This window comes from Oncorhynchus nerka, linkage group LG14 (assembly GCF_034236695.1).
Source record: "Oncorhynchus nerka isolate Pitt River linkage group LG14, Oner_Uvic_2.0, whole genome shotgun sequence".
NCBI lineage: Eukaryota > Metazoa > Chordata > Actinopteri > Salmoniformes > Salmonidae > Oncorhynchus > Oncorhynchus nerka.
This window is the reverse complement of record NC_088409.1, coordinates 31,652,481-31,679,481: the sequence shown is the minus strand read 5'-3', so window position 1 is coordinate 31,679,481 and position 27,001 is coordinate 31,652,481. Positions and strand designations below refer to the sequence as shown.

General features: G+C 41.4%; 2 protein-coding genes across 2 annotated transcripts; one reads left to right on the top strand and one right to left on the bottom strand.

The window, feature by feature from the left end:
• The first annotated feature begins 1,611 nt into the window (after positions 1-1,611).
• On the top strand, positions 1,612-15,105 carry LOC115102563 (aldehyde dehydrogenase, mitochondrial-like). The gene is made up of 13 exons (XM_029622657.2): positions 1,612-1,837; positions 2,450-2,554; positions 4,310-4,450; positions 6,889-6,968; positions 7,880-7,991; positions 9,163-9,291; positions 9,387-9,500; positions 9,634-9,736; positions 10,573-10,757; positions 11,675-11,839; positions 14,054-14,211; positions 14,352-14,466; positions 14,660-15,105. The coding sequence occupies exons 1-13, from the start codon at positions 1,721-1,723 to the stop codon at positions 14,690-14,692; spliced, it is 1,557 nt and encodes a 518-aa protein (XP_029478517.2). The 5' UTR covers positions 1,612-1,720; the 3' UTR covers positions 14,693-15,105.
• Positions 15,106-15,148: 43 nt separating this feature from the next.
• On the bottom strand, positions 15,149-18,188 carry LOC115102547 (taste receptor type 1 member 1-like). Its single transcript, XM_065027993.1, has 5 exons — positions 17,899-18,188; positions 16,971-17,717; positions 16,645-16,857; positions 16,389-16,509; positions 15,149-16,228 (listed from the first exon to the last, which is right to left on the bottom strand). The coding sequence occupies exons 1-5, from the start codon at positions 18,157-18,159 to the stop codon at positions 15,306-15,308; spliced, it is 2,265 nt and encodes a 754-aa protein (XP_064884065.1). The 5' UTR covers positions 18,160-18,188; the 3' UTR covers positions 15,149-15,305.
• Positions 18,189-27,001: the final 8,813 nt, after the last annotated feature.

Genomic DNA, 27,001 nt, shown 5'->3' with positions numbered 1-27,001 from the left:
AGCTCAGAGATAGATTTCACTTCTCCCTTCTCTTTTTTTTCTCCAGTATCTCTCCCTGTCTTTTTGCAGATGTCCCTGGTATCGTATAGGATTTTTATTTATTTTGTTTCTATGTCTGTGACCTCTGTGCTGTTTTATGTGGTATCTTCTAAAAAATAAAGACAAATACTACTTAGTTTTCAACTTGTGCACCCCTTGGAGCATTTTCTAGATTAAATGAATTTCAAACATGGTTAAATAAGCCTAAAGTTTAAAAAATAAAAAGGTAAAGTAAAAACGAATAAGATAATGGATTTGTCTCATTTCCACCACTTTCTGTAATTTTTACCACACTTAAGTTTGGAAATGACTGTGATGCAAATGACACTTCTACAGTTTCTGGGGAAAATTAACAGACTGCTTAGCATGCTTTGGTTAGTAATTACAGCTAGCATATAATTTACACTAAATGCATAAAATATCAAATTAAAGAAATTAAAGCCTGTTTGGAAATGACTGACAATTAAAATATTCTCTACACAAGCAATATTTACCTCGATTTTTCTTCAACTTCTGGACATCACATCTGGAACAACTGTCCACTGCAGCCATGTGGGTCAGTGTCACAATATGTTTCCATGGTAACTAAATGAACATTCTCTTGAAAAAACTTTATTAATTAGGAATTTGTCATCAGTGGTGGAAATGACACCACTCCCAAAGGACAGGTCTATTTTGTGTAAAAAAAACAATATAAAGAGCATACTCACAAATATTAATATAGATTTGATTTAATTGACTCTTTCTGTAGTACATAACATTATATAATGTGTAATTATTAATGTTTTCTCATAGAAAGACATAGTAGAAGCTTAAAAGTCTGGGTCAGGGACAAGGGCAAAATAGTGAAATTGAAGTATAAAATGCATCTGAAAAGTAGCTAGAATACTTGATAGAGGTGTTTAAAAAATGATGGGGTGATTCCACTGTGAACTTAACATACAAGTATTTGTTTTATTTTGATAAAATCCCCAAAATTGACCAGAGGACATAGTAGTGCCCATAGTTGCATAATCACCCTAAAATTCTACCTGAGTAAAATCATAAAGGTATTTGGTTTTAAATATACAGTACTTAAGTATACACAAGTAAATGTAATTTCTAAAATATACTTAAGTATCAAAAGTTAAAGAAAAAGTATAAATAATTACAAATTCCTTATATTAAGCAAACCAGACAGCACAATGTTTTTTAAATGTATGGATAGCCATGGGCACACTCCTACACTACTTAAGCACTTTACACCACTGGGAATGAGGGTGTGCATAACCTGTCTGCTTGTTTTTGCTCATGGTTTCTTGTGTTGAAAATGTGCCCTCATTTATAATATTGCTTTGTTAATGTTTCGCTTAATAGTTTACTCTCCATTATGTTGGATGTTGGGGAGGCTGTTGCAAAGATGAAGTGAAATATTGTAACAAAATGTGTTTTTGACGTCTGATTTGCTATTTTTTATTTAATTTATGTAATGTTTTACCCCACTGTTTCCCTCTTTATGAATTTGAACGGTATTGATGCAGGCGCTATAGCCTACATTTCACTTTGAAAACGTAATCTAAGGAAGGCTCTACTGCGCATGCTCTTGGGGTCGGGTGACAGATGACGATCGACTTCACTGTACAATACTTTGTGAAAGCCCGCTCTCCCTGGTTGACAAACACATTTGTGTTGAAGAAGAACCATGCTTCGAGTTGTGTTATCCCGAACTTTTCCTCGGATCTCTGGCATTTCCAATTGTCAGTATTCGGCGGCCGCCATCCCGGTTCCAAGCGCACAGCCCGAAGTCCATTATAACAAGGTAAGCGATAAGCATTGACCTGTTTAATGACCTGTTGATTAGCTATTATCATTTTTGCACACGACTGAAATTATCGGTTTAGTGTATTTCTGTCATGTGCAATTCATTGCAAGGCAACTAGGCATACGTGAGAATTGCAATATCTTTTGGACTAGATGCATTATTATTAACTCTTGTTGACATTAAAACACTTGACCTGATTGAACCTTGTGAGAACGTACTTATCCGATACATTAGGTCAACTGAACTACATATACACTAGATAATTGTTGGGTATGATGGTGTTATACAAAACTGTAATGTGGCAGACAGCCAGAAACCTTCCTGGGTTGCATTAATAAAACGTTTGCTAGAGTTGAAAGACCAGCTTGTACATAGAGAGCCACAACACACATAATGTACATGCATGTGTTTCTGTTCAATTGTTTTGGAGAAATGTATAAAGAGACTTCTAAACCATTGTAATATTTTGTCAGAGACAGTATCTGGGATGCAACTGGACAACAGTGTTTATACTGGCTCCAATTTATTGGATCTATTGGATCAAAGAGTTGTGATAACATATGCCATCTAAACATAGAGCCTAATCAAATCTCCTCTGTCTCATTACAGCTGTTCATCAATAACCAGTGGCAGGATGCCGTCAGCAAGAGGTCCTTCCCCACCATCAACCCAGCCACAGGAGAGGTCATCTGTCAGGTGGCTGAGGCAGACAAGGTCAGTGGCTGGAACTGCCTTGAAACCTGGCCCTGTTCTGTCTAATTACAAGACTTACATTCTCGATTCATTGGAGTAATCACTGATCTAATATAATTGGATTGGTGAAAGCAGGGGTTCCACTAGCCTACATAGCTTGGACCTATTTAGTCGTAAAGACTGTCTCAAGGGAGGGAGGAAGACGGCATTTTTCAAAGCATTTGAACAGGCCCCTCACTGTTCCTGTATTCAACAACACTACATCCTTGGCATGCTAAGACAACAACAAGTTGCCTGAAGCAGTAACATGACAATTAGGTGTGGTAGGAGGACGAGAGGGTAAAATAAACATGGAGAAAGTTAACTGTAACAACAGGTGTAATTAGAGCACAATCTTGCAGCAGTGTGCATTGTTTTCCTTTCTGTTTTCCATTTTTTAAATTATATAATCTAATATTTCTGATTTGGTTTGCTTGTCTTTTCATCTCCCTCTGTTTTCCCTCTGGCCTCCTTCTCCGTCTTTTTTTAATTTATTTTTTTAAATTTTTAAAAAAATTTTTTTATTTTTATTAACAACAAATCAATACATAAAGCACATGAGGGAACACAAGCATACATAGATTACAAACAATGGACAATCGAGCTAGGGGGTACAATATCACATTACAATTACACAAGGACCTTAAGGGACATGCATATACTTACAATTCTAACAGCTTTTTTGTTAGTAGAGCATTTAACCGTCTTAAAATACAGTTCAATTTATTTTTGTAGGATACGAAAATGTGGTTTTCTGTTTGTAAATTTACATTTGTGTATATGAAATTTGGCCAAAAGAATAATGAAATTAATTACATAAAAATGATTCCGCTTATTTCTATTGTATGTAAAGAATCCAAACAGTACATCTCTCCACAATAGTGTAAAATCTTCATAAATGTGTTCAATTATAAACCTACTGATGTCTTGCCACAGTTTTCTTACATGCATACAATGCCAAAAAAGATGCAAAACTGTTTCTGGGTGGTCATTACAAAAGGAGCAATTTGAGTTGATGTTTTCCTTAAACTTCTTCATATAGTGGTTGGCAGGATAGTATTTATGAATAAATTTAAAGGTAACTTCCTTAATTTTGTTAACAAGTAGGTATGTTTGTGGCAACATCCAAACTTTTTTCCAACAGATATTATCAATAAATCCATTCCAGTAAGGCATGACATACGGTATAGATACAACATCCTGCTGAAACAAGGATCGTATCGCTCTGTTGTTGAATGGACCAAAAGAGAAACAAATCTTTCCTACTGATGAGTCAACAGGGTCGATAGAGGGTAGGCTCTGAGGGTCAGGTCTTTCCTACTGATGAGTCAACAGGGTCAATAGAAGGTAGGCTCTGAGGGTCAGGTCTTGACATGTTCCTGAATAACATAGCAACACCTGAGGGAATGGCATCTAAAACAATTGCAAAATCTTTAGGTGTTACAGGGACCTTGTAAAGTGATAAGAATTCTTTATAACTGAGTAAAAGACCCTCTGCATTTACCAGTTGGCTCACCAATAGGATATTATTTCTGAACCAATATTCTAAAAACAGAGAGGTATTTTTATACAATATATCCCGATTATTCCATATATAATATCTGTGTGGAGAAAAATTGTGTTTATAAATTAAGGACCATGACAAGAAAACCTGCCGATGAAAAGCAGAAAGTTTCACTGGAACTTTGTCAATATTATAATTGCAAAACAACATGAAGTCCTTCTCCGTCTTTCCAGGCAGATGTGGACAAGGCTGTGAAGGCTGCCAGGGCGGCCTTCCGGTTTGGGTCACCATGGCGACGCATGGACGCGTCGGACCGCGGGCTGCTCCTGAGCCGGCTGGCAGACGCAATCGAGAGGGACACAGCCTACCTAGCGGTCAGTGACGCCGTCCCATTACTGCTGGTCAATGGAAATGATTAACCTGAAGTGGTGTTATGAGCGGCTAATTAGATGCACAACATTCCTGGTCTGGCACCCATGCCAAAGAAAGCAGTTGTTTGGGTTGTATTAGAGTTTACATGTGTGGCACAGTGCTTTGTCTGATGACAAATGTTACCTTCCAGTGGTGGAAACGTTTTACTCAGAAATATTATCTTCAAAAAAAAGTATGTTCATATAGATTTATTTGGCTTGTAAAACAGCAGCGCCATATTTTGCAGAGTCACTGTTAGTCCTGTATTCCACAGGTTGCTGACCTGAGCAGCTCCCACGCTGAAGCCACATGGTAGAGATAGAGACGCAGAGTCACTGTTAGTCCTGTATTCCACAGGTTGCTGACCTGAGCAGCTCCCACGCTGAAGTCACATGGCAGAGATAGAGACGCAGGGTCACGGCTAGGTCACATGATCAACACTGAGAAACCGCTGAGGAAGTGGAGTAAAATAATTCCTTAGTGCTGCTCTTACAAGACATACACAAAACATATTTGTTGGTGTTGTTTGGTGAAAGTAATAGGGGGAAGGCTATGTGAAAGGGTTTTCTCTGGGCTTGTTTTGATAGAAGAATGAACAGCTTCAGCATAGGAAGCTGCCCTACTTTGCCTGGTAAATGAGGCCCTGCTAAAATCAGATTTCCTTTTGTTTACGCAAGTGATTGGTTCTTGGAGAGAGAAACAAGCTTCTTAGTGTGTGTGTGGTGTATTACAAGACATTAGGATTGTTAGTACAGTATTTAGATTGTACTTGATTAACTACTATCATATTGGCTTGTCAGGGGTGCAAGGTCCATCAGGACTGGAAATAGCAATGATTCTGTCCACTGAACCGGCCCCACCTACATGTTAAAATGGATATGGTGTGTATTTGAGAGGGATTCTGTCCAGAGCCAAGCCAGTGACTCGTCAGTACTTGTAAGACTGGCCAATCTGTTCAAGTAAGTTCAGTCCAATGTCTTCAACATGAACTGTATGTGGCTGTAAATGTTGTATCTAGATACGTTTTGTCGTATGTGTTATGTTGACCACATATACCCTTGTGTTCCCATTTGCCAAGCCAAATAAATGGTGCGTGGACAACGATAGTCTTTGATTCACTCTGTTGGCGATGAGCCAATTAATTTATTATTGCAGATGGCTTCCAGCAATGTAATTGTCTGCATTGTTTCCAATTCCCCATATATATTTTTTGTATAAAACAACAAATGTATGTACATGTATAGTATTTTATATATATATATACACACACTATCGTTCAAAAGTTTGGGGTCACTTAGAAATGTCCTTGTTTTTGAAAGAAAAGCAAAAATATTGTCCATTTAAAATGACATCAAATTGATCAGAAATACAGTGTAGACATTGCTAATGTTGTAAATGACTATAGTAGCTGGAAACGGCTGATTTAAAAAAAAAAAGGATTATCTACGTAGGCGTACAGAGGCCCATTATCAGCAACCATAACTCCTGTGTTCTAATGGCACGTTGTGTTGGCTAATCCAAGTTTACCATTTTAAAAGGCTAATTGTCATTCGAAAACCCTCTTGCCATTATGTTAGCACAGCTGAAAACTGCTGTGCTGATTTAAAGGAGCAATAAAACTGTCCTTCTTTAGACTATTTGAGTATCTGGAGCATCAGCATTTGTGGGTTCGATTACAGGCTCAAAATGGTCAGAAACAAAGAACTTTCTTCTGAAACTCGTCAGTCTATTCTTGTTCTTAGAAATGAAGGCTATTCCATGCTAGATATTGCCAAGAAATTGAAGATCTCATACAACGCTGTGTACTACTCCCTTCACAGAACAGCACAAACTAGCTCTAACCAGAATAGAAAGCGGAGTGGGAGGTCCCGGTGCACAACTGAGCAAGATGACAAGTACATTAGAGTGTCTAGTTTGAGAAACAGACGCCTCACAAGTCCTCAACTGGCAGCTTCATTAAATAGTACCCGCAAAACACCAGTCTCAACGTCAACTGTGAGGAGGCGACTCCAGAATGCTGGCCTTCTAGGCAGAGTTCCTCGGTCCAGTGTCTGTGTTCTTTTGCCCATCTTAATATTTTATTTTTAATGGCCAGTCAGAGATATGGCTTTTTCTTTGCAACTCTGTCTAGAAGGCCAGCATCCCGGAGTCGCCTCTTCACTGTTGATGTTGAGATGGTGTTTTACGGGTACTATTTAATGATGCTGCCATCTAGATCCTCTGAGGCTGTGGACTTAATTTTGAACTTAAAAGAAAACATGAATCATCCGTGTATAATGACACCTTTGTTTGACAATTTTACGTAATACAGAATACAGCCTTGCTACTATCTGTCCTCAATCAAACTTCATCAGTTAGGCCATGACGGAACTTGTGACACTTTGACCTTATTTTGCCATAGGAACTGGAGACCCTGGACAATGGGAAGCCCTATGCCTTGTCCTACAGCGTGGACGTGCCCATGGTGGTCAAGTGCCTCAGGTCAGTCACAGTAATATACATTGCAGTGTGTATGTGTGAGAGCAGTGAAATACACGCATGCATTTTATCCTTGGGGGATCAGGCTTTCAGCTCGACTGCCCCCAGCCTCTGGAATGCCCCTTCCGGATCAGCTGAAGGCACCACAGACTCTGGGATCCTTTAAAATGGGCATAAAAACCTTTCTCTTTAGGAAGGCTTTCTGTTGATAGCTGTGCTCTTTGGTGACCCTTGTAGTGTCAGCTGTGTTCTTTGTGTCAGTTGCCTTCTAACATTCTATTTGGTTTTTATTTTATGCACTTTGATATTATTCTGTATATTGTAAAGGGCTTTACAAATGTAATACATTTATTATTATTACTTTTTGCCAACCAAAATGTATGAGTTGTCATGAATCTTAAGTGCCAGATGTGGCGTTATGCTATATGGTTGAAGTTGTAGGGTGAAGCAGAGACAGAATGGTGGGAAAGAGGGTGAGACTGACTGTGAATTAGTTCTTAAAAGAATGTGACTGCAAGCTGCCAAACCTCCCTTATTTGATTGGCTGGCACACAGCACCATGACCTAGACTGCTTACTGTATACTCACTGTGGATCCAATCACTATCTCAATCTACTGTCTGCTTGTTTACCTTTTAATGGATTGGAAATAGACTCATTTACAGTTTCCTTCTTTGAAAAAATACACATTTCCTTCTACTCTTGAAATCTGAAACTATAGTTGTTGCAGATCTATTTCATAATAAACATGTATACTTGGTAGCCCAACTGAGTCTAGTGTCCTGGTACTTACTGAATATGGAATGTAGTGAGTACTTAATGCAGTTGAGAAATATTGACACCCCCCAAATCCCTTTTGATGTATCTGAAAGGTGTAATATTTTTACGTTATGTTTACTGTCTGTGTGTGCACAGGTACTATGCGGGCTGGGCAGATAAGTGGGAGGGGAAGACCATTCCCATCGATGGAGACTTCTTCTGCTACACCCGTCATGAGCCCATCGGTGTGTGTGGCCAGATCATCCCGGTGAGTGAAGGAACTGTTCAGGGGTTAGAGATGGACCTCCTTGATGAATCTTAAACCGTTCAGGGGTTAGAGATGGACCTCCTTGATGAATCTTAAGCTGTTCAGGGGTTAGAGATGGACCTCCTTGATGAATCTTAAGCCGTTCAGGGGTTAGAGATGGACCTTGATGAATCTTAAACCGTTCAGGGGTTAGAGATGGACCTTGATGAATCTTAAGCCGTTCAGGGGTTAGAGATGGACCTTGATGAATCTTAAACCGTTCAGGGGTTAGAGATGGACCTCCTTGATGAATCTTAAACCGTTCATGGGTTAGAGATGGACCTCCTTGATGAATCTTAAACCGTTCAGGGGTTAGAGATGGACCTTGATGAATCTTAAGCTGTTCAGGGGTTAGAGATGGACCTTGATGAATCTTAAGCTGTTCGGGGGTTAGAGATGGACCTTGATGAATCTTAAACCGTTCAGGGGTTAGAGATGGACCTCCTTGATGAATCTTAAGCTGTTCAGGGGTTAGAGATGGACCTCCTTGATGAATCTTAAGCCGTTCAGGGGTTAGAGATGGACCTTGATGAATCTTAAACCGTTCAGGGGTTAGAGATGGACCTTGATGAATCTTAAGCCGTTCAGGGGTTAGAGATGGACCTTGATGAATCTTAAACCGTTCAGGGGTTAGAGATGGACCTCCTTGATGAATCTTAAACCGTTCATGGGTTAGAGATGGACCTCCTTGATGAATCTTAAACCGTTCAGGGGTTAGAGATGGACCTTGATGAATCTTAAGCTGTTCAGGGGTTAGAGATGGACCTTGATGAATCTTAAGCTGTTCGGGGGTTAGAGATGGACCTTGATGAATCTTAAACCGTTCAGGGGTTAGAGATGGACCTCCTTGATGAATCTTAAACCGTTCAGGGGTTAGAGATGGACCTCCTTGATGAATCTTAAGCAACATTCTCAATATACTTTCTCAATATGTAATTTAAGGTGACACCCTGCCTCCAAACCTGATAGAGCTGCAAGGCTGTGTTGTATAAATATAGTGGCAGCCTGGACTTTAATGTGTTGAGTGCCTGCCTGGATTCATGTCTGTGTACTTTGCATGAGTTTATGCACACGTTTGATATGGTCTGTCTTCACTCTACCGTTCACTGTTTTCCTCTCTATCTTCCCTCAGTGGAACTTCCCTCTGCTGATGCAGGCATGGAAGCTGGGGCCAGCTCTGGCAACAGGTAACACTGTGGTGATGAAGGTGGCTGAGCAGACCCCCCTCACTGCCCTGTATGTGGCCAGTCTCATCAAGGAGGTTGGTACACTAATACACTCACACACACACACACACACACTCCTTACCACATTCCTTAAGCTCTCTCTCTATCTCCTCTCTCTCTCTCCTCTCAGGTTGGTTTCCCTCCAGGTGTGGTGAACATCCTGCCTGGTATGGGTCCATCTGCTGGTTCTGCCATCGCCTCCCACATGGATGTGGATAAGGTGGCTTTCACAGGATCTACTGAGGTAAGACAGACCGCCCATACCTCAGGCATCTCAAAGAACAGAGTCACTGCTTTCAAAGGGCCAATGTGTTTTGGTGTATTAGTGTGTGTATGAGAATGAACCCTGTACTGTCTAAGCGGCTCTATGTGTCCAGGTAGGTCACCTGATCCAGCAGGCATCTGGCTCCAGCAACCTGAAGAAGGTCACTCTGGAGCTGGGAGGAAAGAGCCCCAACATAATCATGTCTGATGCCAACAGTGAGTACGGCTCAAGGCGACTTTACTTTTGGGATTGGCATCCAGTTAGAAATATGTCAAAAATGGGAACACCTCATTTGGATAGTCTGTTACAGATTATTTAGCATTATCTTAAGCAAAGTGTGGTGTCTGTTTTATTTATGAAGTACCAATTGCAGCAGGCAGCTGCTACTTTTACAACAAAGGACGTCTACCACAGGAGGCTGGGGGGATGAGTTATAGGAGTACAGGCTCATTGTAATGACTGTAATGGAATTAATGGAACGGAGTCAAATGTGGTTTCCATATGTTTGACGTGTTTGATACCGTTCTGTTTATTCCATTCCAGCATTACAATGAGCTCGTCCTCCTATAGTACCTCCCACCAGCCTCCTCTGAAATCTACTAAGGCGTGTGCATGTTTGCCTGTGTGTCTTTATTTGTTTGATTGCGATTGCTGTGTCTGAGTTAGCTGATATGTTTTGACTTGAGGTTATACACCTTCCGCTTCAAGTCAAAACTTTGCTCAGCTATAATGTTTGCACCGCAGTGACAAATGCAGGATAGGGCTAGAAAACATACCTCAGTCCAGGGATGGAAGATGTCACTGTACTCCTAATTATCCCATTATCCGACATGGAAAACCGAGAAGATTGAAATACTGCTAGTTTTTTAAACTGCCTTTTTCGTCAGCATGCTAGGCTAGCTAATGCTAAAGCAGCCCATTGGATTCCACAACTCTTCCGGCAGCTACTCACCCCAAGGCCAGGTGTCAATTTCATGGAGTCCAATGCTGCAAAACGTCAAGTGGAAACATATCTGCTATGTATGACTGTGTTCTCTCTCTCTTTCTGCAGTGGCGGAGGCGGTGGAACAGTCCCACTTTGCCCTGTTCTTTAACCAGGGCCAGTGCTGCTGTGCCGGCTCCCGTACATACGTGCAGGACACCATCTATGATGAGTTTATGGAGCGCAGTGTGGAGCGGGCCAAGAGCAGGGTGGTGGGAGACCCCTTCAACATGAAGACTGAGCAGGGACCGCAGGTTAGAAATACTGCATGGTGCACAAACACACACCTAGACGAGTAGAATAGGAGTTGAAGACACACACCCAGACGAGTGGAGTAGGAGTTAAAGACTCACCCAGACGAGTAGAGTAGGAGTTGAAGACACATACCTAGACGAGTAGAGTAGGAGTTGAAGACGCACACCTAGACGAGTAGAGTAAGAGTTGAAGACGCACACCTAGACGAGTAGAGTAGGAGTTGAAGACGCACACCTAGACGAGTAGAGTAGGAGTTGAAGACGCACACCTAGACGAGTAGAGTAGGAGTTGAAGACGCACACCTAGACGAGTAGAGTAGGAGTTGAAGACGCACACCTAGACGAGTAGAGTAGGAGTTGAAGACGCACACCTAGACGAGTAGAGTAGGAGTTGAAGACGCACCCATACGAGTAGAGTAGGAGTTGAAGACGCACCCATACGAGTAGAGTAGGAGTTGAAGACGCACCCAGACGAGTAGAGTAGGAGTTGAAGACGCGCCCAGGCGAGTAGAGTAGGAGTTGAAGACGCGCCCAGACGAGTAGAGTAGGAGTTGAAGACGCGCCCAGGCGAGTAGAGTAGGAGTTGAAGACGCGCCCAGGCGAGTAGAGTAGGAGTTGAAGACGCGCCCAGGCGAGTAGAGTAGGAGTTGAAGACGCGCCCAGGCGAGTAGAGTAGGAGTTGAAGACACACACCCAAACATAAGACACTGGATAAAAATAGAAGAGCTGCACACTCTATTATACTGAAATAACTGTGGTACCAGCATTTCCAAATGCAGAACCTTTATCAGAAAACAACTACAAGAACGCACTTGCATGCATACATATACACAAGCACATGTAATCTGGTTTGGTTTATAGCTCTCTCATTAATAAGGCACCCACTTACGAGCACTGTAAAACGGTTCCCTCTCTAGGTGGATGAGGAACAGTTCAAGAAGATTCTGGGCTACATCAGCAGTGGGAAGCGTGAGGGGGCCAAGCTGATGTGCGGGGGAGGGGTGGCTGCAGACCGTGGCTACTTCATCCAACCAACCATCTTTGGAGATGTCCAGGACGGCATGACCATTGCCCGTGAGGAGGTACAGCATGGCATTTTCTTTATTAACAACTCACTCTGTCAAGATTCACCATTTTGGCTCCTGGGGCTGCCTTGGCAGAACCCATGAAAATGGAAAGAAAAGCCAGTATATTTTGGTTGTCTAAAGTATATTTGTGTGGCTATTCTGAAGCTAGAATCCTTAGTTGCTACATTCATTTTTGAACGTGTAAATTAATAATATACAGTTGAAGTCAGTAGTTTACATACACCTTAGACAAATACATTTAAACTCAGTTCTTCACAATTACTGATATTTAATACTAGTTAAAAATCCCTGTCTTTGGTCAGTTAGGATCACCACTTTATTTTAAGAATGTGAAATGTCAGAATAATAGTAGAGAGAATTATTTATTTCAGCTTTTATTTCCTTCACATTCCCAGTGGGTCAGAAGTTTACATACATTCAATTAGTATTTGGTAGCATTGTCTTTAAATTGTTTAACTTGGGTCAAACGTTTCAGGGTAGTCTTCCACAAGCTTCCCACAATAAATTGGGTGACTTTTGGCCCATACTTCATGACAGAGCTGGTGTAACTGAGTCAGGCCTCCTTGCTTGAACTCGCTTTTTCAGTTCTGCCCACAAATTTTCTATTGGATTGAGGTAAGGGCTTTGTGATGGCCACTCCAATACCTTGACTTTGTTGTCCTTAAGCCATTTTGCCACAACTTTGGAAGTATGCTTGGGGTCATTGCCCATTTGGAAGACCCATTTGCGACCAAGCTTTAACTTCCTGACTGATGTCTTGAGATGTTGCTTCAATATATCCACATAACGTTCCTTTCTCATGATGATCTATTTTGTGAAGCGCACCAGTCCCTCCTGCAGCAAAGCCCCCCCACAACATGATGCTGCCACCCCCGTGCTTCAAGGTTTGGATGGTGTTATTCTTCGGCTTGCAAGCCTCCACCTTTTTCCTCCAAACATATCGATGGTCACTATGGCCAAACAGTTCTATTTTTGTTTCATGATACCAGAGTACATTTCTCCAAAAGTACGATCTTTGTCCCCATGTGCAGTTACAAACCGGAGTCTGGCTTTTTTTTTGGTGGTTTTGGAGCAGTGGCTTCTTCCTTGCTGAGCAGCCTTTCAGGTCATGTCGATATAGGACTCGTTTTACTGTGGATATAGATACTTTTGTACCTGTTTCCTCCAGCATCTTCACAAGGTCCTTTGCTGTTGTTCTGGGATTGATTTTCACTTTTCGCACAAAAGTACGGTCATCTCTAGGACACAGAACGCATCTCCTTCCTGAGCAGTATGACGGCTGCATAGTCCCATGGTGTTTATACTTGCGTACTATTGTTTGTACAGATGAACGTGGTTCCTTCAGGCATTTGGAAATTGCTCCCAAAGATGAACCAGACTTGTGGAGGTCTACAAAAAATCTTCTGAGGTCTTGGCTGATTTCTTTTGTTTTTCCCATGATGTCAAGCAAAGAGGCACTGAGTTTGAAGTTAGGCCTTGAAATACATCCACAGGTACACCTCCAATTGACTCAAATTATATCAATTAGCTTATCAGAAGCCTCTAAAGCCATAATTTTCTGGAATTTTCCAAGCTGTTTAAAGACAGTCAACTTAGTGTATGTAAACTTCTGACCCACTGGAATTGTGATACAGTGAATTATAAGTTAAATAATCTGCAGTAAACAATTGTTGAAAAAATTACTTGTCATGCACAAAGTAGATGTCCTAACCGACTTTCCAAAACTATAGCTTGTTAACAAGAAATGTGTTGAGTGGTTGAAAAATGTGTTTTAATGTCTCCAACCTAAGTGTATGTAAACTTCCGAATTCAACTGTATACCCATTGATTCTTAAAGAATAAAACGTATAAATGCCTCATGAGCTTAGTTCATACCCCATCAGAACCTACAATATAAGCTTGTTTTACTCCAGTGTTTGTAAACAACAAAGGTAAACAAACAATGTATAGCCTCAAAACATGGTTAAAACTATACATGGGATATCACGGATGGTCAGTTCTTGCATCCATCTGTCTATGAATTTGAGTGGTTACATTTTTTCCATGGCGAGGAGAACACTTTTGTTTCAAGGAAGTATTCTAGGTCTAAGGAAAGTAGCCAGACAAGCTCGTACATGTGTAACATGTTCTCTTCAGAGAACAGATCTCTTTAGGTTAGATTCTTTAAATTAATTTATCCTCAATAACACTGCCTGTGTCTGTGTTCAGATCTTTGGGCCGGTGATGCAGATCCTGAAGTTTAAGACTCTGGAGGAGGTGGTTGAGAGAGCCAACGACACAAAGTACGGCCTGGCAGCTGCCGTCTTCACCAAAGACATCGACAAGGCCCACTACATCTCTAGCGGAATTCGCGCTGGCACTGTCTGGTATGCTGATTTTCTAGCTTAGTTTATTTTACATTATGTCTATCAAATTATCAATTTCTTTCCGTTGTATAAAGGTCCAGAAGTTGGCCCATTATAATACGATAATTGTGTATGTGGTTTGTCCATTTCTTTCTCCTAAGGATTAACTGCTATAATGTGCTTGGAGCACAAGCCCCCTTCGGTGGCTATAAATATTCTGGTAACGGTCGTGAGCTGGGAGAGTATGGCCTGGACAACTACACTGAAGTGAAAACGGTAAGGACCCCATCACTACCACAATACTGTAGGAGAAAATGTTCAGGCCCCATTGGGCCACATACGTAAATGTATGAACGCTGTTGCCACGTTACATACGTAATAAACAGCAACATCTCATAAGTAGCTGTATCTATGTTCACAAAATGTGTTAATGTCAAAGCTTCAAAACATATTTTATTCTTTACCTCAGGTAACGATCAAGGTCCCTCAGAAAAACTCGTAAAGACGTCTGAACTCTGCCTCCAATCAAGGAAACTGACCATAGGAAGGCTCTATGGAACTAAATCAGTCTTTATTTTGTTTATCACAGAGTTCTCAGTTATTCAGTTGGACTTTAGTGTTACTTAGCCTCTGTACTCATCTCTAACTTCATGTAAAGAATTTCCAAACAAGATGAGAAAACAATTACAGGCATGGTGCTGTTAGTTTACACCCAGCTTGTTGTACAGCCGTGTCAAACTTCAACAGCTTATTTTAAGCACTTCATAGAGCGTGCCATAATATTTCATAATAGTTATTTCAGTCATTATGTTCATCCTGTTTTAATATGGTGAATCCCTGCTACAATGCAGAGTAGTTTTGTACTATTGTAGAGTGAAAGTGTGAACTTTCAATAAATGCACTTGATACTCGCTATTACTTGTTTTTAACCTAGTCTCATCTGATTGGACACAAACAATAATTTAGAAAGTGTTTTATTAATGGGAAAACAATAAATGCTTTTATGGAGGAAAACAGTATGGGATTAAAAAATATAGATATTGACTGAAAAGAAACATCACAGAACTAACTGGCAGTTCTAGTGCCACACAACAATATGTCTCAACATATGTACATTATCTAGGTTGAAGTGTGTAACTCTGAATTGCAGTTTGAAAATAGGCTGCTGTATTACGTTCCGGTGTAATGATAATGATATAGCATTTAGGAAAGAAATAACCAAAGAGTATACCATACAGACTGCACAGTACAGAGAAAGGATTGACAGAGAGTGTGTGCTTTCCTTTGGTAGACAGGTGCACCGTCAGAGAGATGACCCAAGAGATGAAGAAGATAAGCAAGCTGAAAGTGATAGATTTACCCTCGTTGTAGTTTTTGGGCAGGTCAGTTCCCATGTAGGCAAAACTAAAGCATGCAATACCCAGCAAAACGGCAAACAGTACTATGACATAAAAGATGGGGATGACTCCATATGTGCAATCCAAAATTATCTCGCTATACAATGTTATCTGATTGGGCTTGGGTCCTTCAATGGCTATCCACAAAATGCACAGAAACAGCATTATGACTGTGGTTGTGATAATCGTGATCCACTGACCACCATGCTTGACCCAGAAATCATACGCTTTGGGCAGTTTGGCGGCCATTTTGAAGATACAGACAATCTGGAAGGAGCGAACAGCGAGACAGGACAGGCAGGCCACATAGAAGACTACAAACACAGAATTGCGTACGGTGCAGATGGCCTCTGTGGGTTTGCCGATGTGGAGGAAGACGCTGATGGAGGACATGGACAAGCAACACAACATGAAGAAGCAGAGCCTCCCACCGGCTGACTTTACCACAGGGGTGTCCTTCTTACAAAGGAACAGAACCAAGATGGACATTGAGATGAGGATGATGGAGCTGGCCTGGAACATCAGAAAAATGGCCAACGAAGCATCAGAATGCAGATACTCTATAGAGCGCTTAGTGCATGAGGTACTGCCATTCCTGGCCCACTCGTCCTTTTGGCATGCTATGCAGCTGTAGGGATCGGCTGTTGGGAGAGGAAGGGAAGAGAACATCTGGGTGACAGATTCTAATATGTGTACAGATAACAATCATTCTTGTCATATGATTCATAGGTGTTCTTTCTGACCTCTTGACCTGTCCAGGAAAAACTCCAGGCAAAAACAGAAAGTCATGTTGCTCAGTACCTGTGTGGTTGATGTACTTTCCATCAGAGCAGATCTCACACTCAAAACAGCAGGTGTGGAAGCCAGTTTGAACTCTTCTGGAGCCAGATTTACACTCACTAGAACACTGCAGAACTGGAGCCTGCAAGAAGTATGAACATCTTAAAATATCACTGTGGAAAAGACCAGCATCAGTTATCAATCATTTGAATTACCACGCAGTGTTTTGATGGTGTATAATGTATACTTGCATGTTTTTGAACAATGTAGTACAAACCTTTGTGCCCTCAAACCAATGTATGAGAGTTTCATTAATATGGAAGCTTGGTGTGGGGTTGGTAACGTATGAGCCAATGTCCACATTAGAACATGTTTTATTTCTGCAGTCCCAGTGTACAATGTCGTAATGAGCCGGTGGGTCCCCGTTCTCATCAAACTCTATACTTTGATTGTCCAATTTGAATTTGACCTGTTTTAGTGCCTCAGTGACCTGGGAATGCAAGACAAAATGGTCAAAAAAAAGATAATGTCAATTAATAATCATATTTTTGGTGATGTGGTTGACCATAAGGCTTCATGTTGAAGGAGATGCAGCTCACTTACCATGTAAGGATAAGCAATGAATTCTGAGTTGGCACAGTTCCGTGTCCCACACCGCAAAACATTGTGGAGTGCATGAGCCACAGCATACACTGCAGAGTAGATGACAAAGCTGTATGTCGGGTCCTCTCCAATAATTGTCTGGGCACTGGTGGAGTTGCAGTCAGAGCAAATCTGACCACATCTTTCCTTCAAGTCCATGTCAGTGCATGCATTCTCATGTCTGGATTTTACTGTGTTGTTAATGAACTCATCAAATCCTCTCAGGTCCTTGTGCCTCTGTACAGTGACACCTAAGACCGTCCCTATCCTCTCAATCTGACTCTTCTTGATCAACTCTTGGTTCATGGACCATGTCTCACTAGCGATCCATATCTTCTCCTTCACTCTGAGATCTATGGCCTTTTGGATGAAAGGAATGACAAACTCCACATTGGCAAAGACTACAATAACCTGGATGTTGAACATGGCTATGTTGTTGAATAGACGCCCTATTAAGGATTGGTTTTGGGGAATGGTGTCTTGGTACGCCAAACATATGTTAGCTGGTCTAATCTTATCCTGAAAAACTGTCAAGGCATCTCTGCTGTAGTCATTGTCACCACCGATGAAAGCCACCCAGTTCCAGTTAAACTGTTGGAGTATACGGACTATAGACTCCACCTGATATTTGTCGCTGGGAATGGTTCTGAAAAAGGAGGGAAATCTGTTTTTTGAGCTCAGTTGGACACTTGATGCCCCATGAGTCACCTGTTGAAGTAAAACACAAAACGAAAATGCTTTTGTGAGAACAAGGATTGTCTTATTACAGTGCAGGTACATTTATATTGCAGTGTTCTACAGAACCATTCCTGAAGAGTACAAACACAAGGCAGGTACTGTATAAATAGCACCATCATGAGGTTATATTGTGCCATAAAATACTACTTACCATTGGAATCATCTCAGACATGTACAGAGGGGCGACACTGATGGTTTGGCTGCTTCCAAACGGGCCAGTGACTGAGATGACTTTAGGTCTGTAGTTTGTACCGTTCCACACGGGGATGGCTCCTCTTCCCTTTTGGGTCAGAAAGTCCAGAGCAGCCCCATAACTGAGCAAGTCAGAGCAGTAGTCAAAAATCTCATAGCCCAGGCTGACACCAGGCAACAGCAATGTGGAGTTGTTGATCTCTTCAATAGCAAACCTCATGACTTGAATCTGCTGGTAGCTTGCTGAGGAAAATTTAAACCTGGGATGTAGAAGGTTGCATAGTTTTACTGTCAATGTGTGCAAACAAAAAAGTTTGACATTTACAGTATTGTTTTTTTCCCCCAGTGGTGAAAGCAGACTTTGCCTTACCTGTGACATTGAAGCACCTCAGGTTTTCTGTTTTCAGTGTCAGTCGCTGGACCAGTCCTCCATACTTCTCATGCAGCTGGAATAGTCCCCCCACAATGTAGTCTCCATCCAGGCTCAGTCGTGGTAAAGAGGAGCATGTGTCACTTTGTTTCACCAGGTGAAATGACACCATCACCACAAGAAACAACATTGTAGGTTTCTAAGTAAGAGAGAGTTGTTAGAGCAGAGGCTGAAATGCTCTCCATCTACCGAGGTGACTGATATCAATCATCTCACTCTGTTTTACATGTTGCGTTACTTCCTTGTTCGTGTTCCATGCCCCAGATACCTGGATAACCACATCCACCTATCCATGGTTAGGCTATTATGGAAAAATGTCTTGAGGTTTATGAAAATATCTTTCACATATCCCTTTATACAAAATAATTAGACATTTCCACCAGAGGAGGCTGGTGGGAGGAGTTATAGGAGGATGGGCACATTAATGAATGGAATAAACAGTACATTTAAGTACAGTAGCGGCGCGTGGGTAAAATCACTGGGGAAGCCAAGCCAGAATAAAAAGCCATATTACAACCCATTTTGTGATAATTGCATTGTGCTCTATAACCTGTGCTCTATAACCTGTTAGTTCATATGCCTTGTGACTGTGATAAATATTACTAAGGCCGAGACAATAAGAAGACACAGTGGCAGAATAAATTCAACCACACCTTTGTTTCATCACAAACCCAGAAAGCAACCTCTGTCTCAACCTCTGTCCGGTGGAGTCCACAAAGCATATTGCATGTAACAATCCGTTACATGACCTACAGCATGGTCAAGCAAGTTACTGATTCTGACATTTTAGGACCACTAAACAACTATTGATTTAGAACCGTGGTGAGTTACCGCAAGTCGCAAAGGAAACATGAGCTGCCTCCACTATTCCAGCACCTTTTCACCTTCAACATTATCAAATCACCTCTGCTTTGTCTAATACAGTGACAGCTAAAAGACACCAAAAACAATTTAGTCCAATCAACATAAGCTAAATATGATGTGGCCATGCGCGTTCGTGCAAATAGAAAAAACATGTTGACTCACCCTACTTGTAGAGAAACGCCAATGCCATCCTCCTCTCATGTTGATGAAACGGTTTTTCACTCTGTCATACAGTACACACTTTCATGTTTTGATGTCCTAGGCTACCCTGGATAAAATGCTTGCTCGCTAGCCTAATTTTCTTTCATGGGCAATGTTAGCTAGTTAACATTAGCCTTCTACAACTAGCTACACATTGAACTTCCATCCTCTCTGGCCAGAGGCACAATGCATGAATTTATGGTTGGATCAGAATCGCCATTATAATCATTGGCCAGTACGGAGAATGAATTAAAACCACAAGTCCAAATCCCTATCATCCATGGCTAATTTAGGAAAGGGACAATGTTAGATAGCTAGCCACCAGAGGACAACAATACAATGAGATGCACAACGAGTTTCGGTCAATGTTTGCTCTCGATGCAATGTGATTGGAGTGAAGCCAAATCCAAACGGGCTTCCCTTGACACTTTTTATGTGTGCGCCAGGACCACTCACAGTTGAGCTCTACACTGATTGGCCATTATTTTATACAAAAGGCTTGCCTTGCATTCAATGCTACTGGCGCCATCAATTTCATACTCTTTTGGACCAGACAGCATCAGATAGATGGCCTACACATACAGAGACAGACAGTGCTGTTTAGCTCGCTTGGATGCTTTCTTCTGTGAGATTTGGGGAATTTTTTGGGGAAACCTGGCTTTCCTTTGCATCCATGAATACACACCACTGGGAATAAATGGAATGGTTTCGAACATGGAAACAACGTTTGACTTTGTTCAATGTACTGTATTTCACAATGAGCCCGTCCCTCTATAGGTCCTCCCACCAGCCTCCTGATTTTCAATCAGTTTTTAAACCCAGAGGCCCATCATTGTGAGACTTACAGGAATGCTTGCGAAACAGACAAAGCAGAACAGGATGGGGTTTGGTGTTTGAGAAGTCAATGAGAAGTGAAAAATTCTTCCTTGGTTAATTTTCTCAAAATCTAAAGATACAATCTAGATCTGAACCAATGTCTTAAGTAGTTGAACATGTTATTACGCCAACCTCATGAAAGTGACAAGATTTCCTTTTTTGTCAAAAACAACATATCTAAGGAGTGCATTTGACTTGACGGCCTGCATATGTGCAGTTCAGCGCAAGACGACAGTTACACCTCGATCACACCGACTGCGTCATTGCATTTTGGTCCACCAGAATTATATCTATTTCCAATGGAACGCTGCGTTTGCCTTGCAGCATTGCATTGCAGGGCGTTCTGTGTGGTGCATATGTTGGATTTATCGAATGTATGAGTCAAACTGTATGCTTAGACGGCTTGACAGAAATGGTAGGTAAATGTTGAACTTTTGTTGCACAAATATCCAGATGATGCTGCGTACCATTTTAAGCTGTCGGCGTGATCGAATAAGACCTGATGACGAGTTTCTGTACATGAGTTTAGCTAGCACACTTCGCCATAACATTGCCTACAAGCGTCATCTCGGATTTCTATTGGAGAAGTAGGCCAACTATGCTGAAAGAGTAAAGTGTGTGAGAGTGAGAGAGAGAGAGCAAGTTCTCCCACACTGTACTATGCAATTTACATATGCTCATCATCATTTGCATCTGAAAGGCACTGTTCATTCACCACTTGTTGCCATCCCCACATTATAGCTTGAAACAGAGTTTTACATCAGTCCTGCCTAGGGTTGCATGTAGCGACCAAGGTGGCTCCGATAGACATGGCAGCTCTGGTTCTAGCTCCAAATGCTAGATGGGACCAATACAATTTCAATGGGAGGGTATATTACTGGTAACCTTCAAAGTTTACCAGTAAACTACCAGAATTTGGGTAATTTCAAGTTTCTTTGGAATTTTATCACAGGACTTCTAGTGGCCTTTTTGGGTACTTCTGATTATCACAGATTATCACAGGTCTCTGGCCCTCTGTGTGGCCTTATCACATGTAAATAGATAAATGAATAAGATAACATGATTTTAAAATTAAAATAAATAGAATGACAAGCTGTAAAACATTTTCCTCAATATAAACCATTTAACTTAGTGAATACCATTGGTATTTAATATGAGGATTTCAGCATTAAATATACTTTATTTATTTTACAAACTTATCTCTGTTCATGTTTTTGCACCCAACTGGTGGCAGTTGTGAAAGACAATCAAGTTGGAAGAGTTGCAGAGTTTATTGAAAATAATGCCATTGTTTAGATTTCTTCATTCATTAAGCTATTTTCTCATTAACCATAAGGTTTATCCACCAGAAACTCATGGACAATATGGACCCAAATATACACTTTAAAAAAATACTATGAATGCATTTAAAAAAGTTATTCAAGTATAAAATGACCAATGTTACCATAGATTACATTTTAATTACCAAAATTACAGAATGTTCCAGGAACTTTGGCAAATTACCTTTGCAACCCTAGTTCTGCAGTCTTGTGTGTAAAATAGTTATGGCATTCTGTTTAAATATTCAATATACAGTGCCTTGCAAAAGTATTCATCCCCCTTGGCATTTTTCCCATTTTGTTGCATTACAACCTGTAATTTAAATGAATTTTTATTTGGATTTCATGTAATGGACATACACAAAATAGTCCAAATTGGTAAAGTGAAAAAAAAAAGAAAATATCACTTGTTTCAAAAAAATTCAACAAAAAATATAGAAAAGTGGTGTGTGCATATGTATTCACACCATTGCTATGAAGCCCCTAAATAAGATCTGGTGCAACCAATTACCTTCAGAAGTCACATAATTATTTAATAAAGTCCACCTGTGTGCAATCTAAGTGTCACATGACTAGTCACGTGATCTCTATACATACACACCTGTTCTGAAAGGACCCAGAGTCTGCAACACCACCAAGCGGCACCATGAAGACCAAGGAGCTCTCCGAACAGGTCAGGGACAAAGTTGTGGAGAAGTACAGATCAGGGTTGGGTTATAAAAAAAAATCTGAAACTTTGAACATCCTACAGAGCACCATTAAATCCATTATAAACAAATGGAAAGAATATGGTACCACAACAAATCTGCCAAAACTCACAGACCAGGTAAGGAGGGCATTAATCAGAAAGGTAAAAGAGAGCAAAGATAACCCTGAAGGAGCTGCAAAGCTCCACAGCGGAGATTGGAGTATCTGTCCATAGGACCGCTTTAAGCCATACACTCCACAGAGCTGGGCTTCACAGAAGAGTGGCCAACAAAAAGCTATTGCTTAAAGAAAAAAATAATCACACACATTTGGTGTTCACAAAAAGGCATGTGGGAGACTCCCCAAACATATGGAAGAAGGTACTCTGATGAGATTAAAATGTAGGTTTTTACCATCAAGGAAAACGCTGTCTGGCGCAAACACAACACCTCTCATCACCCAGAGAACATCACCCCCATCACACTGTGGGGATGTTTTTCCATTGGCAGGGACTGGGAAACTTGTCAGAATTTAAGGAATGATGGATGGCGCTAAATAGAGGGAAATTATTGAGGGATACCTGTTTCAGTCTTCCAGAGATTTGAGACTAACATAGGTTCACCTTCCAGCAGGACAAGGACCTTAAGCATACTGCTAAAGCAACACTTGAGTGGTTTAAGGGGAAACATTTAAATGCCTCGGCATGGCCTAGTCACAGCCCAGACCTCAATCCAATTGAGAATCTGTGGTATGACTTAAAAATGGCTGTACACCAGCAGAACCCCATCCAACTTGAAGGAGCTGGAGCAGTGTTGCCATGAAGAATAGGCAAAAAGCCCAGTGGCTAGGTGTGCCAAGCTTATAGGGAGGGGGGGATAGTTATGTAACCTCAAGTTTCCTGTTTTGTCTTATTTCTAGTTTTTTTCACAAATATGTTGCATCTTCAAAGTGGTAGGCACACAACCTTTTGGGGATACCTGTACTTTACTATTTATATTGACAACTTTTTATTTTACTACAGATATTCCGAAAATAAAACGCTTTACTCCCATACATGTTCCCTGACACCCAAAAGTACTCGTTACATTTCGAGAGCTTACCAGGACAGAAAATGTTCCAATTCACAGACTTATCAAGAGAACTCGCGGTCATCACAACTGTCTCTGATTTTCCAGGCTTACTAAACACAAATGCTTTGTTTGTAAATTATGTCAGTGTGCCCTTGGCTATCCATAAATAAAATAGTGCTGTCTGGTTGGCATAATACAAGGAATTTGAAAAGGTTTAGCATTTATTTTTGATACTTAAGTATATTAAAAATAAAATACTTACTCAAGTAGTATTTTACTGGGCGACTTACCTTAATACTCAAGTAAAAGTATCTTTACATTTAATCAAGTATGACAATTGAGTACTTTTCCCACCACTGGATATAGAAATAGATCAGATTGGTCGAGGTTACTGTTGAGACTCTAAAAATACAGTTTACCTTCCCACTGTGCTATTGTACGGGATTTGGCGCTGCTCTTTGAAGTGGATTTCATGACAGTCACAGTACAGTGCAGGTAGACGCTGTGGAACAGAGTACGGATTATATAAATCACTATTCACTACCGTTGTGGAAACATTTGTTTACCATAACATCATATAGCCTAACCGTGGCAGTGATTCGGGGGGACAGGAAAGCATCCACAGTGAAACGCAGGACATTTGACTCTCGGGAGAAGAACAGAGACTGACTGCCTTTCCGCCTGCTGTCCACCATACATCTAAAACACATACACCCGGATATACCCACCACTAGAATAGATACAAATGCTATAGCTACATCAGTGTGTGAGAACTTAAGTGTTTGATTACCCAAAGTTGTGAATGACTTCATGGCGGGGTGTGGTATGTGGGTCCTTGGATGTCGTAACAAAGCAGGAATCAACAAACACACCCATCTCTGGGGATAAAAGCTGCGTAGGCTTTGAAGTACATTGGCTCCCCAAGCATGTAGCTCTCTTCTGACGACAATTGTTCCCATCTCTCTAGATGTTGAGAAAAAGATGTTCCCCTCATTCTCTGCACCTTAAATCAACTTACCAACTCTTGTAATGGGACATGTTTACTTACCATTGCATGCAGTGAGCCTAAATATGTGTTTGCCATTCATACTATTCAAGAGAGTGCGGTCATGCACCTCGGGTACATAACCAACTTTGTAGGAGTAGTGGAATCTTAAGGAAATAGATGGTAAACGGCAAAAAACACTAATTCACACAGTAGTAAGACTGAAGTATAAATGTCTACTGTAGGCTAGTATACTGGGCACTATACCGGTTATATATGCACTGAATGGGTAGGTTGCGAGGTATGGCTCTTATCATTGGCCCTTGTGGTTCTGGAGAAAAGTGAAGTGAGCTGGAGTACACCAGCTGGCCATTCATGGTCTGGAAGTCATTAACAGAATAAAGAGTACATATTTTAGGGTCAGTTTAAGAGTGTGCTCCAAATGGATAGTGAGGGCAAAATGTATCCCAACACATCTTACAGTTTGAGTACTGCCACCGTCATTCAGGTCATAATGGAAGTAAAAGAAAAGTGGGGTGCCCAGGAAGAGCATGGAGGCCAGACACCTAAACCTGAGCTGACCTCTGTTGATGCGCACGGAGATCTGGTTGTACCCGCACCACACCTCCACTCCACGCGGATTACGCACGGGAGAGAAGTGGTTGCGCTCTGGACTATTTTGTGGCGGAAGCAAGAGGTTGGTCAAGATACTGGGGAAACGTATTTCCCGGTGACTGTTCTGAACAAGTCCCTATCGACGACGGGAACCGCCGAGTGCTGGAACATGGGAAGGAAGTAGTATGGTGGCCTCGTCTTCCCCTATCCGAGGCCTGATCACCCCACGCACTGGTACATTGTCCGGGAGGTGCCGCTCCGCAAATTGGTATTCCTGATGCTCTTGATCACCCCATCTGTCAACGTTAAAATCAGCTTCCGCTGATACTTGTGTGAATGGAAAGCCAGAAAAAAACCATACAAATAGGCAAAACATCCACGCAACTTGTGCCATGTTCAACGTGACCAAAGCCGCAGAAGAAAAAAATCCGTTGTCCAGAGCGCAACGTGGACACACTATTGTTAGCAAACTAGTGACCATTCAAAGATTAATGTTGTAGGCGCTTGATAATTGCGCTCAACTGGTTTTGGCGCAACAATTACGCACTTGGCACACACGGTGACGTTCGTTGCATGTAGGCTACTGGGCGTAGGTGATCAATTAATGATTCACTTCATATTTGCAATGATATATGAAAACGTATTATGCATAGCCTACAATGTTGTTACAATGTATGTAATTCACTTATCTTTCCACCAGATGCCAGTATAAACTGTGCTCTCAATTTTACTCAGTGACTTGTGTGAATACAACACTTAGCCTTCACCTGTTATATTCATATTCAATAACTCTCAACTAGGAAGAGCGCAAATGTGTTGTTGAACATGAGTCAAACGGTCCTAAATTGGTTCTAATTGCATGTCGTTTTATGGTATAGGTGACCCCACAGACAACCTTTTGAACTAAACAGCATTTACCATTGACAATGGAATAGATACACGGAGGATTGTGCTAATGTAAGCTGCGACCAAAGATACAGCTAGGGGCATAGAGTAGGCCTTCAGGGTAACAATAACCTGTCTTTAACAGCTAGGGGCATAGAGTAGGCCTTCAGGGTAACAATAACCTGTCTTTAACAGCTAGGGCCATAGAGTAGGCCTTCAGGGTAACAATAACCTGTCTTTAACAGCTAGGGCCATAGAGTAGGCCTTCAGGGTAACAATAACCTGTCTTTAACAATAACCTGTCTTTACAGCTAGGGCCATAGAGTAGGCCTTCAGGGTAACAATAACCTGTCTTTAACAGCTAGGGGCATAGAGTAGGCCTTCAGGGTAACAATAACCTGTCTTTAACAGCTAGGGCCATAGAGTAGGCCTTCAGGGTAACAATAACCTGTCTTTAACAGCTAGGGCCATAGAGTAGGCCTTCAGGGTAACAATAACCTGTCTTTAACAGCTAGGGGCATAGAGTAGGCCTTCAGGGTAACAATAACCTGTCTTTAACAGCTAGGGGCATAGAGTAGGCCTTCAGGGTAACAATAACCTGTCTTTAACAGCTAGGGACATAACAATAACCTGAACAGCTAGGCCTTCAGGGTAACAATAACCTGTCTTTAACAGCTAGGGCCATAGAGTAGGCCTTCAGGGTAACAATAACCTGTCTTTAACAGCTAGGGCCATAGAGTAGGCCTTCAGGGTAACAATAACCTGTCTTTAACAGCTAGGGAGTAGGCAACAATAACCTGAGTAGGCCTTCAGGGTAACAATAACCTGTCTTTAACAGCTAGGGCCATAGAGTAGGCCTTCAGGGTAACAATAACCTGTCTTTAACAGCTAGGGCCATAGAGTAGGCCTTCAGGGTAACAATAACCTGTCTTTAACAGCTAGGGGCATAGAGTAGGCCTTCAGGGTAACAATAACCTGTCTTTAACAGCTAGGGCCATAGAGTAGGCCTTCAGGGTAACAATAACCTGTCTTTAACAGCTAGGGGCATAGAGTAGGCCTTCAGGGTAACAATAACCTGTCTTTAACAGCTAGGGCCATAGAGTAGGCCTTCAGGGTAACAATAACCTGTC

Coding starts and splice junctions, on each gene's coding strand:
- LOC115102547 (XM_065027993.1), bottom strand. CDS start 18,159: ATGAGGTTTGCTATTGAAGAGATCAACAACTCCACATTGCTGTTGCCT. Junction 17,718..17,898: donor TGTCTGAGATGATTCCAATG/GTAAGTAGTATT, acceptor TTACTTCAACAG/GTGACTCATGGGGCATCAAG. Junction 16,858..16,970: donor TCATTGCTTATCCTTACATG/GTAAGTGAGCTG, acceptor TTGCATTCCCAG/GTCACTGAGGCACTAAAACA.
- LOC115102563 (XM_029622657.2), top strand. CDS start 1,721: ATGCTTCGAGTTGTGTTATCCCGAACTTTTCCTCGGATCTCTGGCATT. Junction 4,451..6,888: donor GGGACACAGCCTACCTAGCG/GTCAGTGACGCC, acceptor ATTTTGCCATAG/GAACTGGAGACCCTGGACAA. Junction 14,467..14,659: donor ACTACACTGAAGTGAAAACG/GTAAGGACCCCA, acceptor TCTTTACCTCAG/GTAACGATCAAGGTCCCTCA.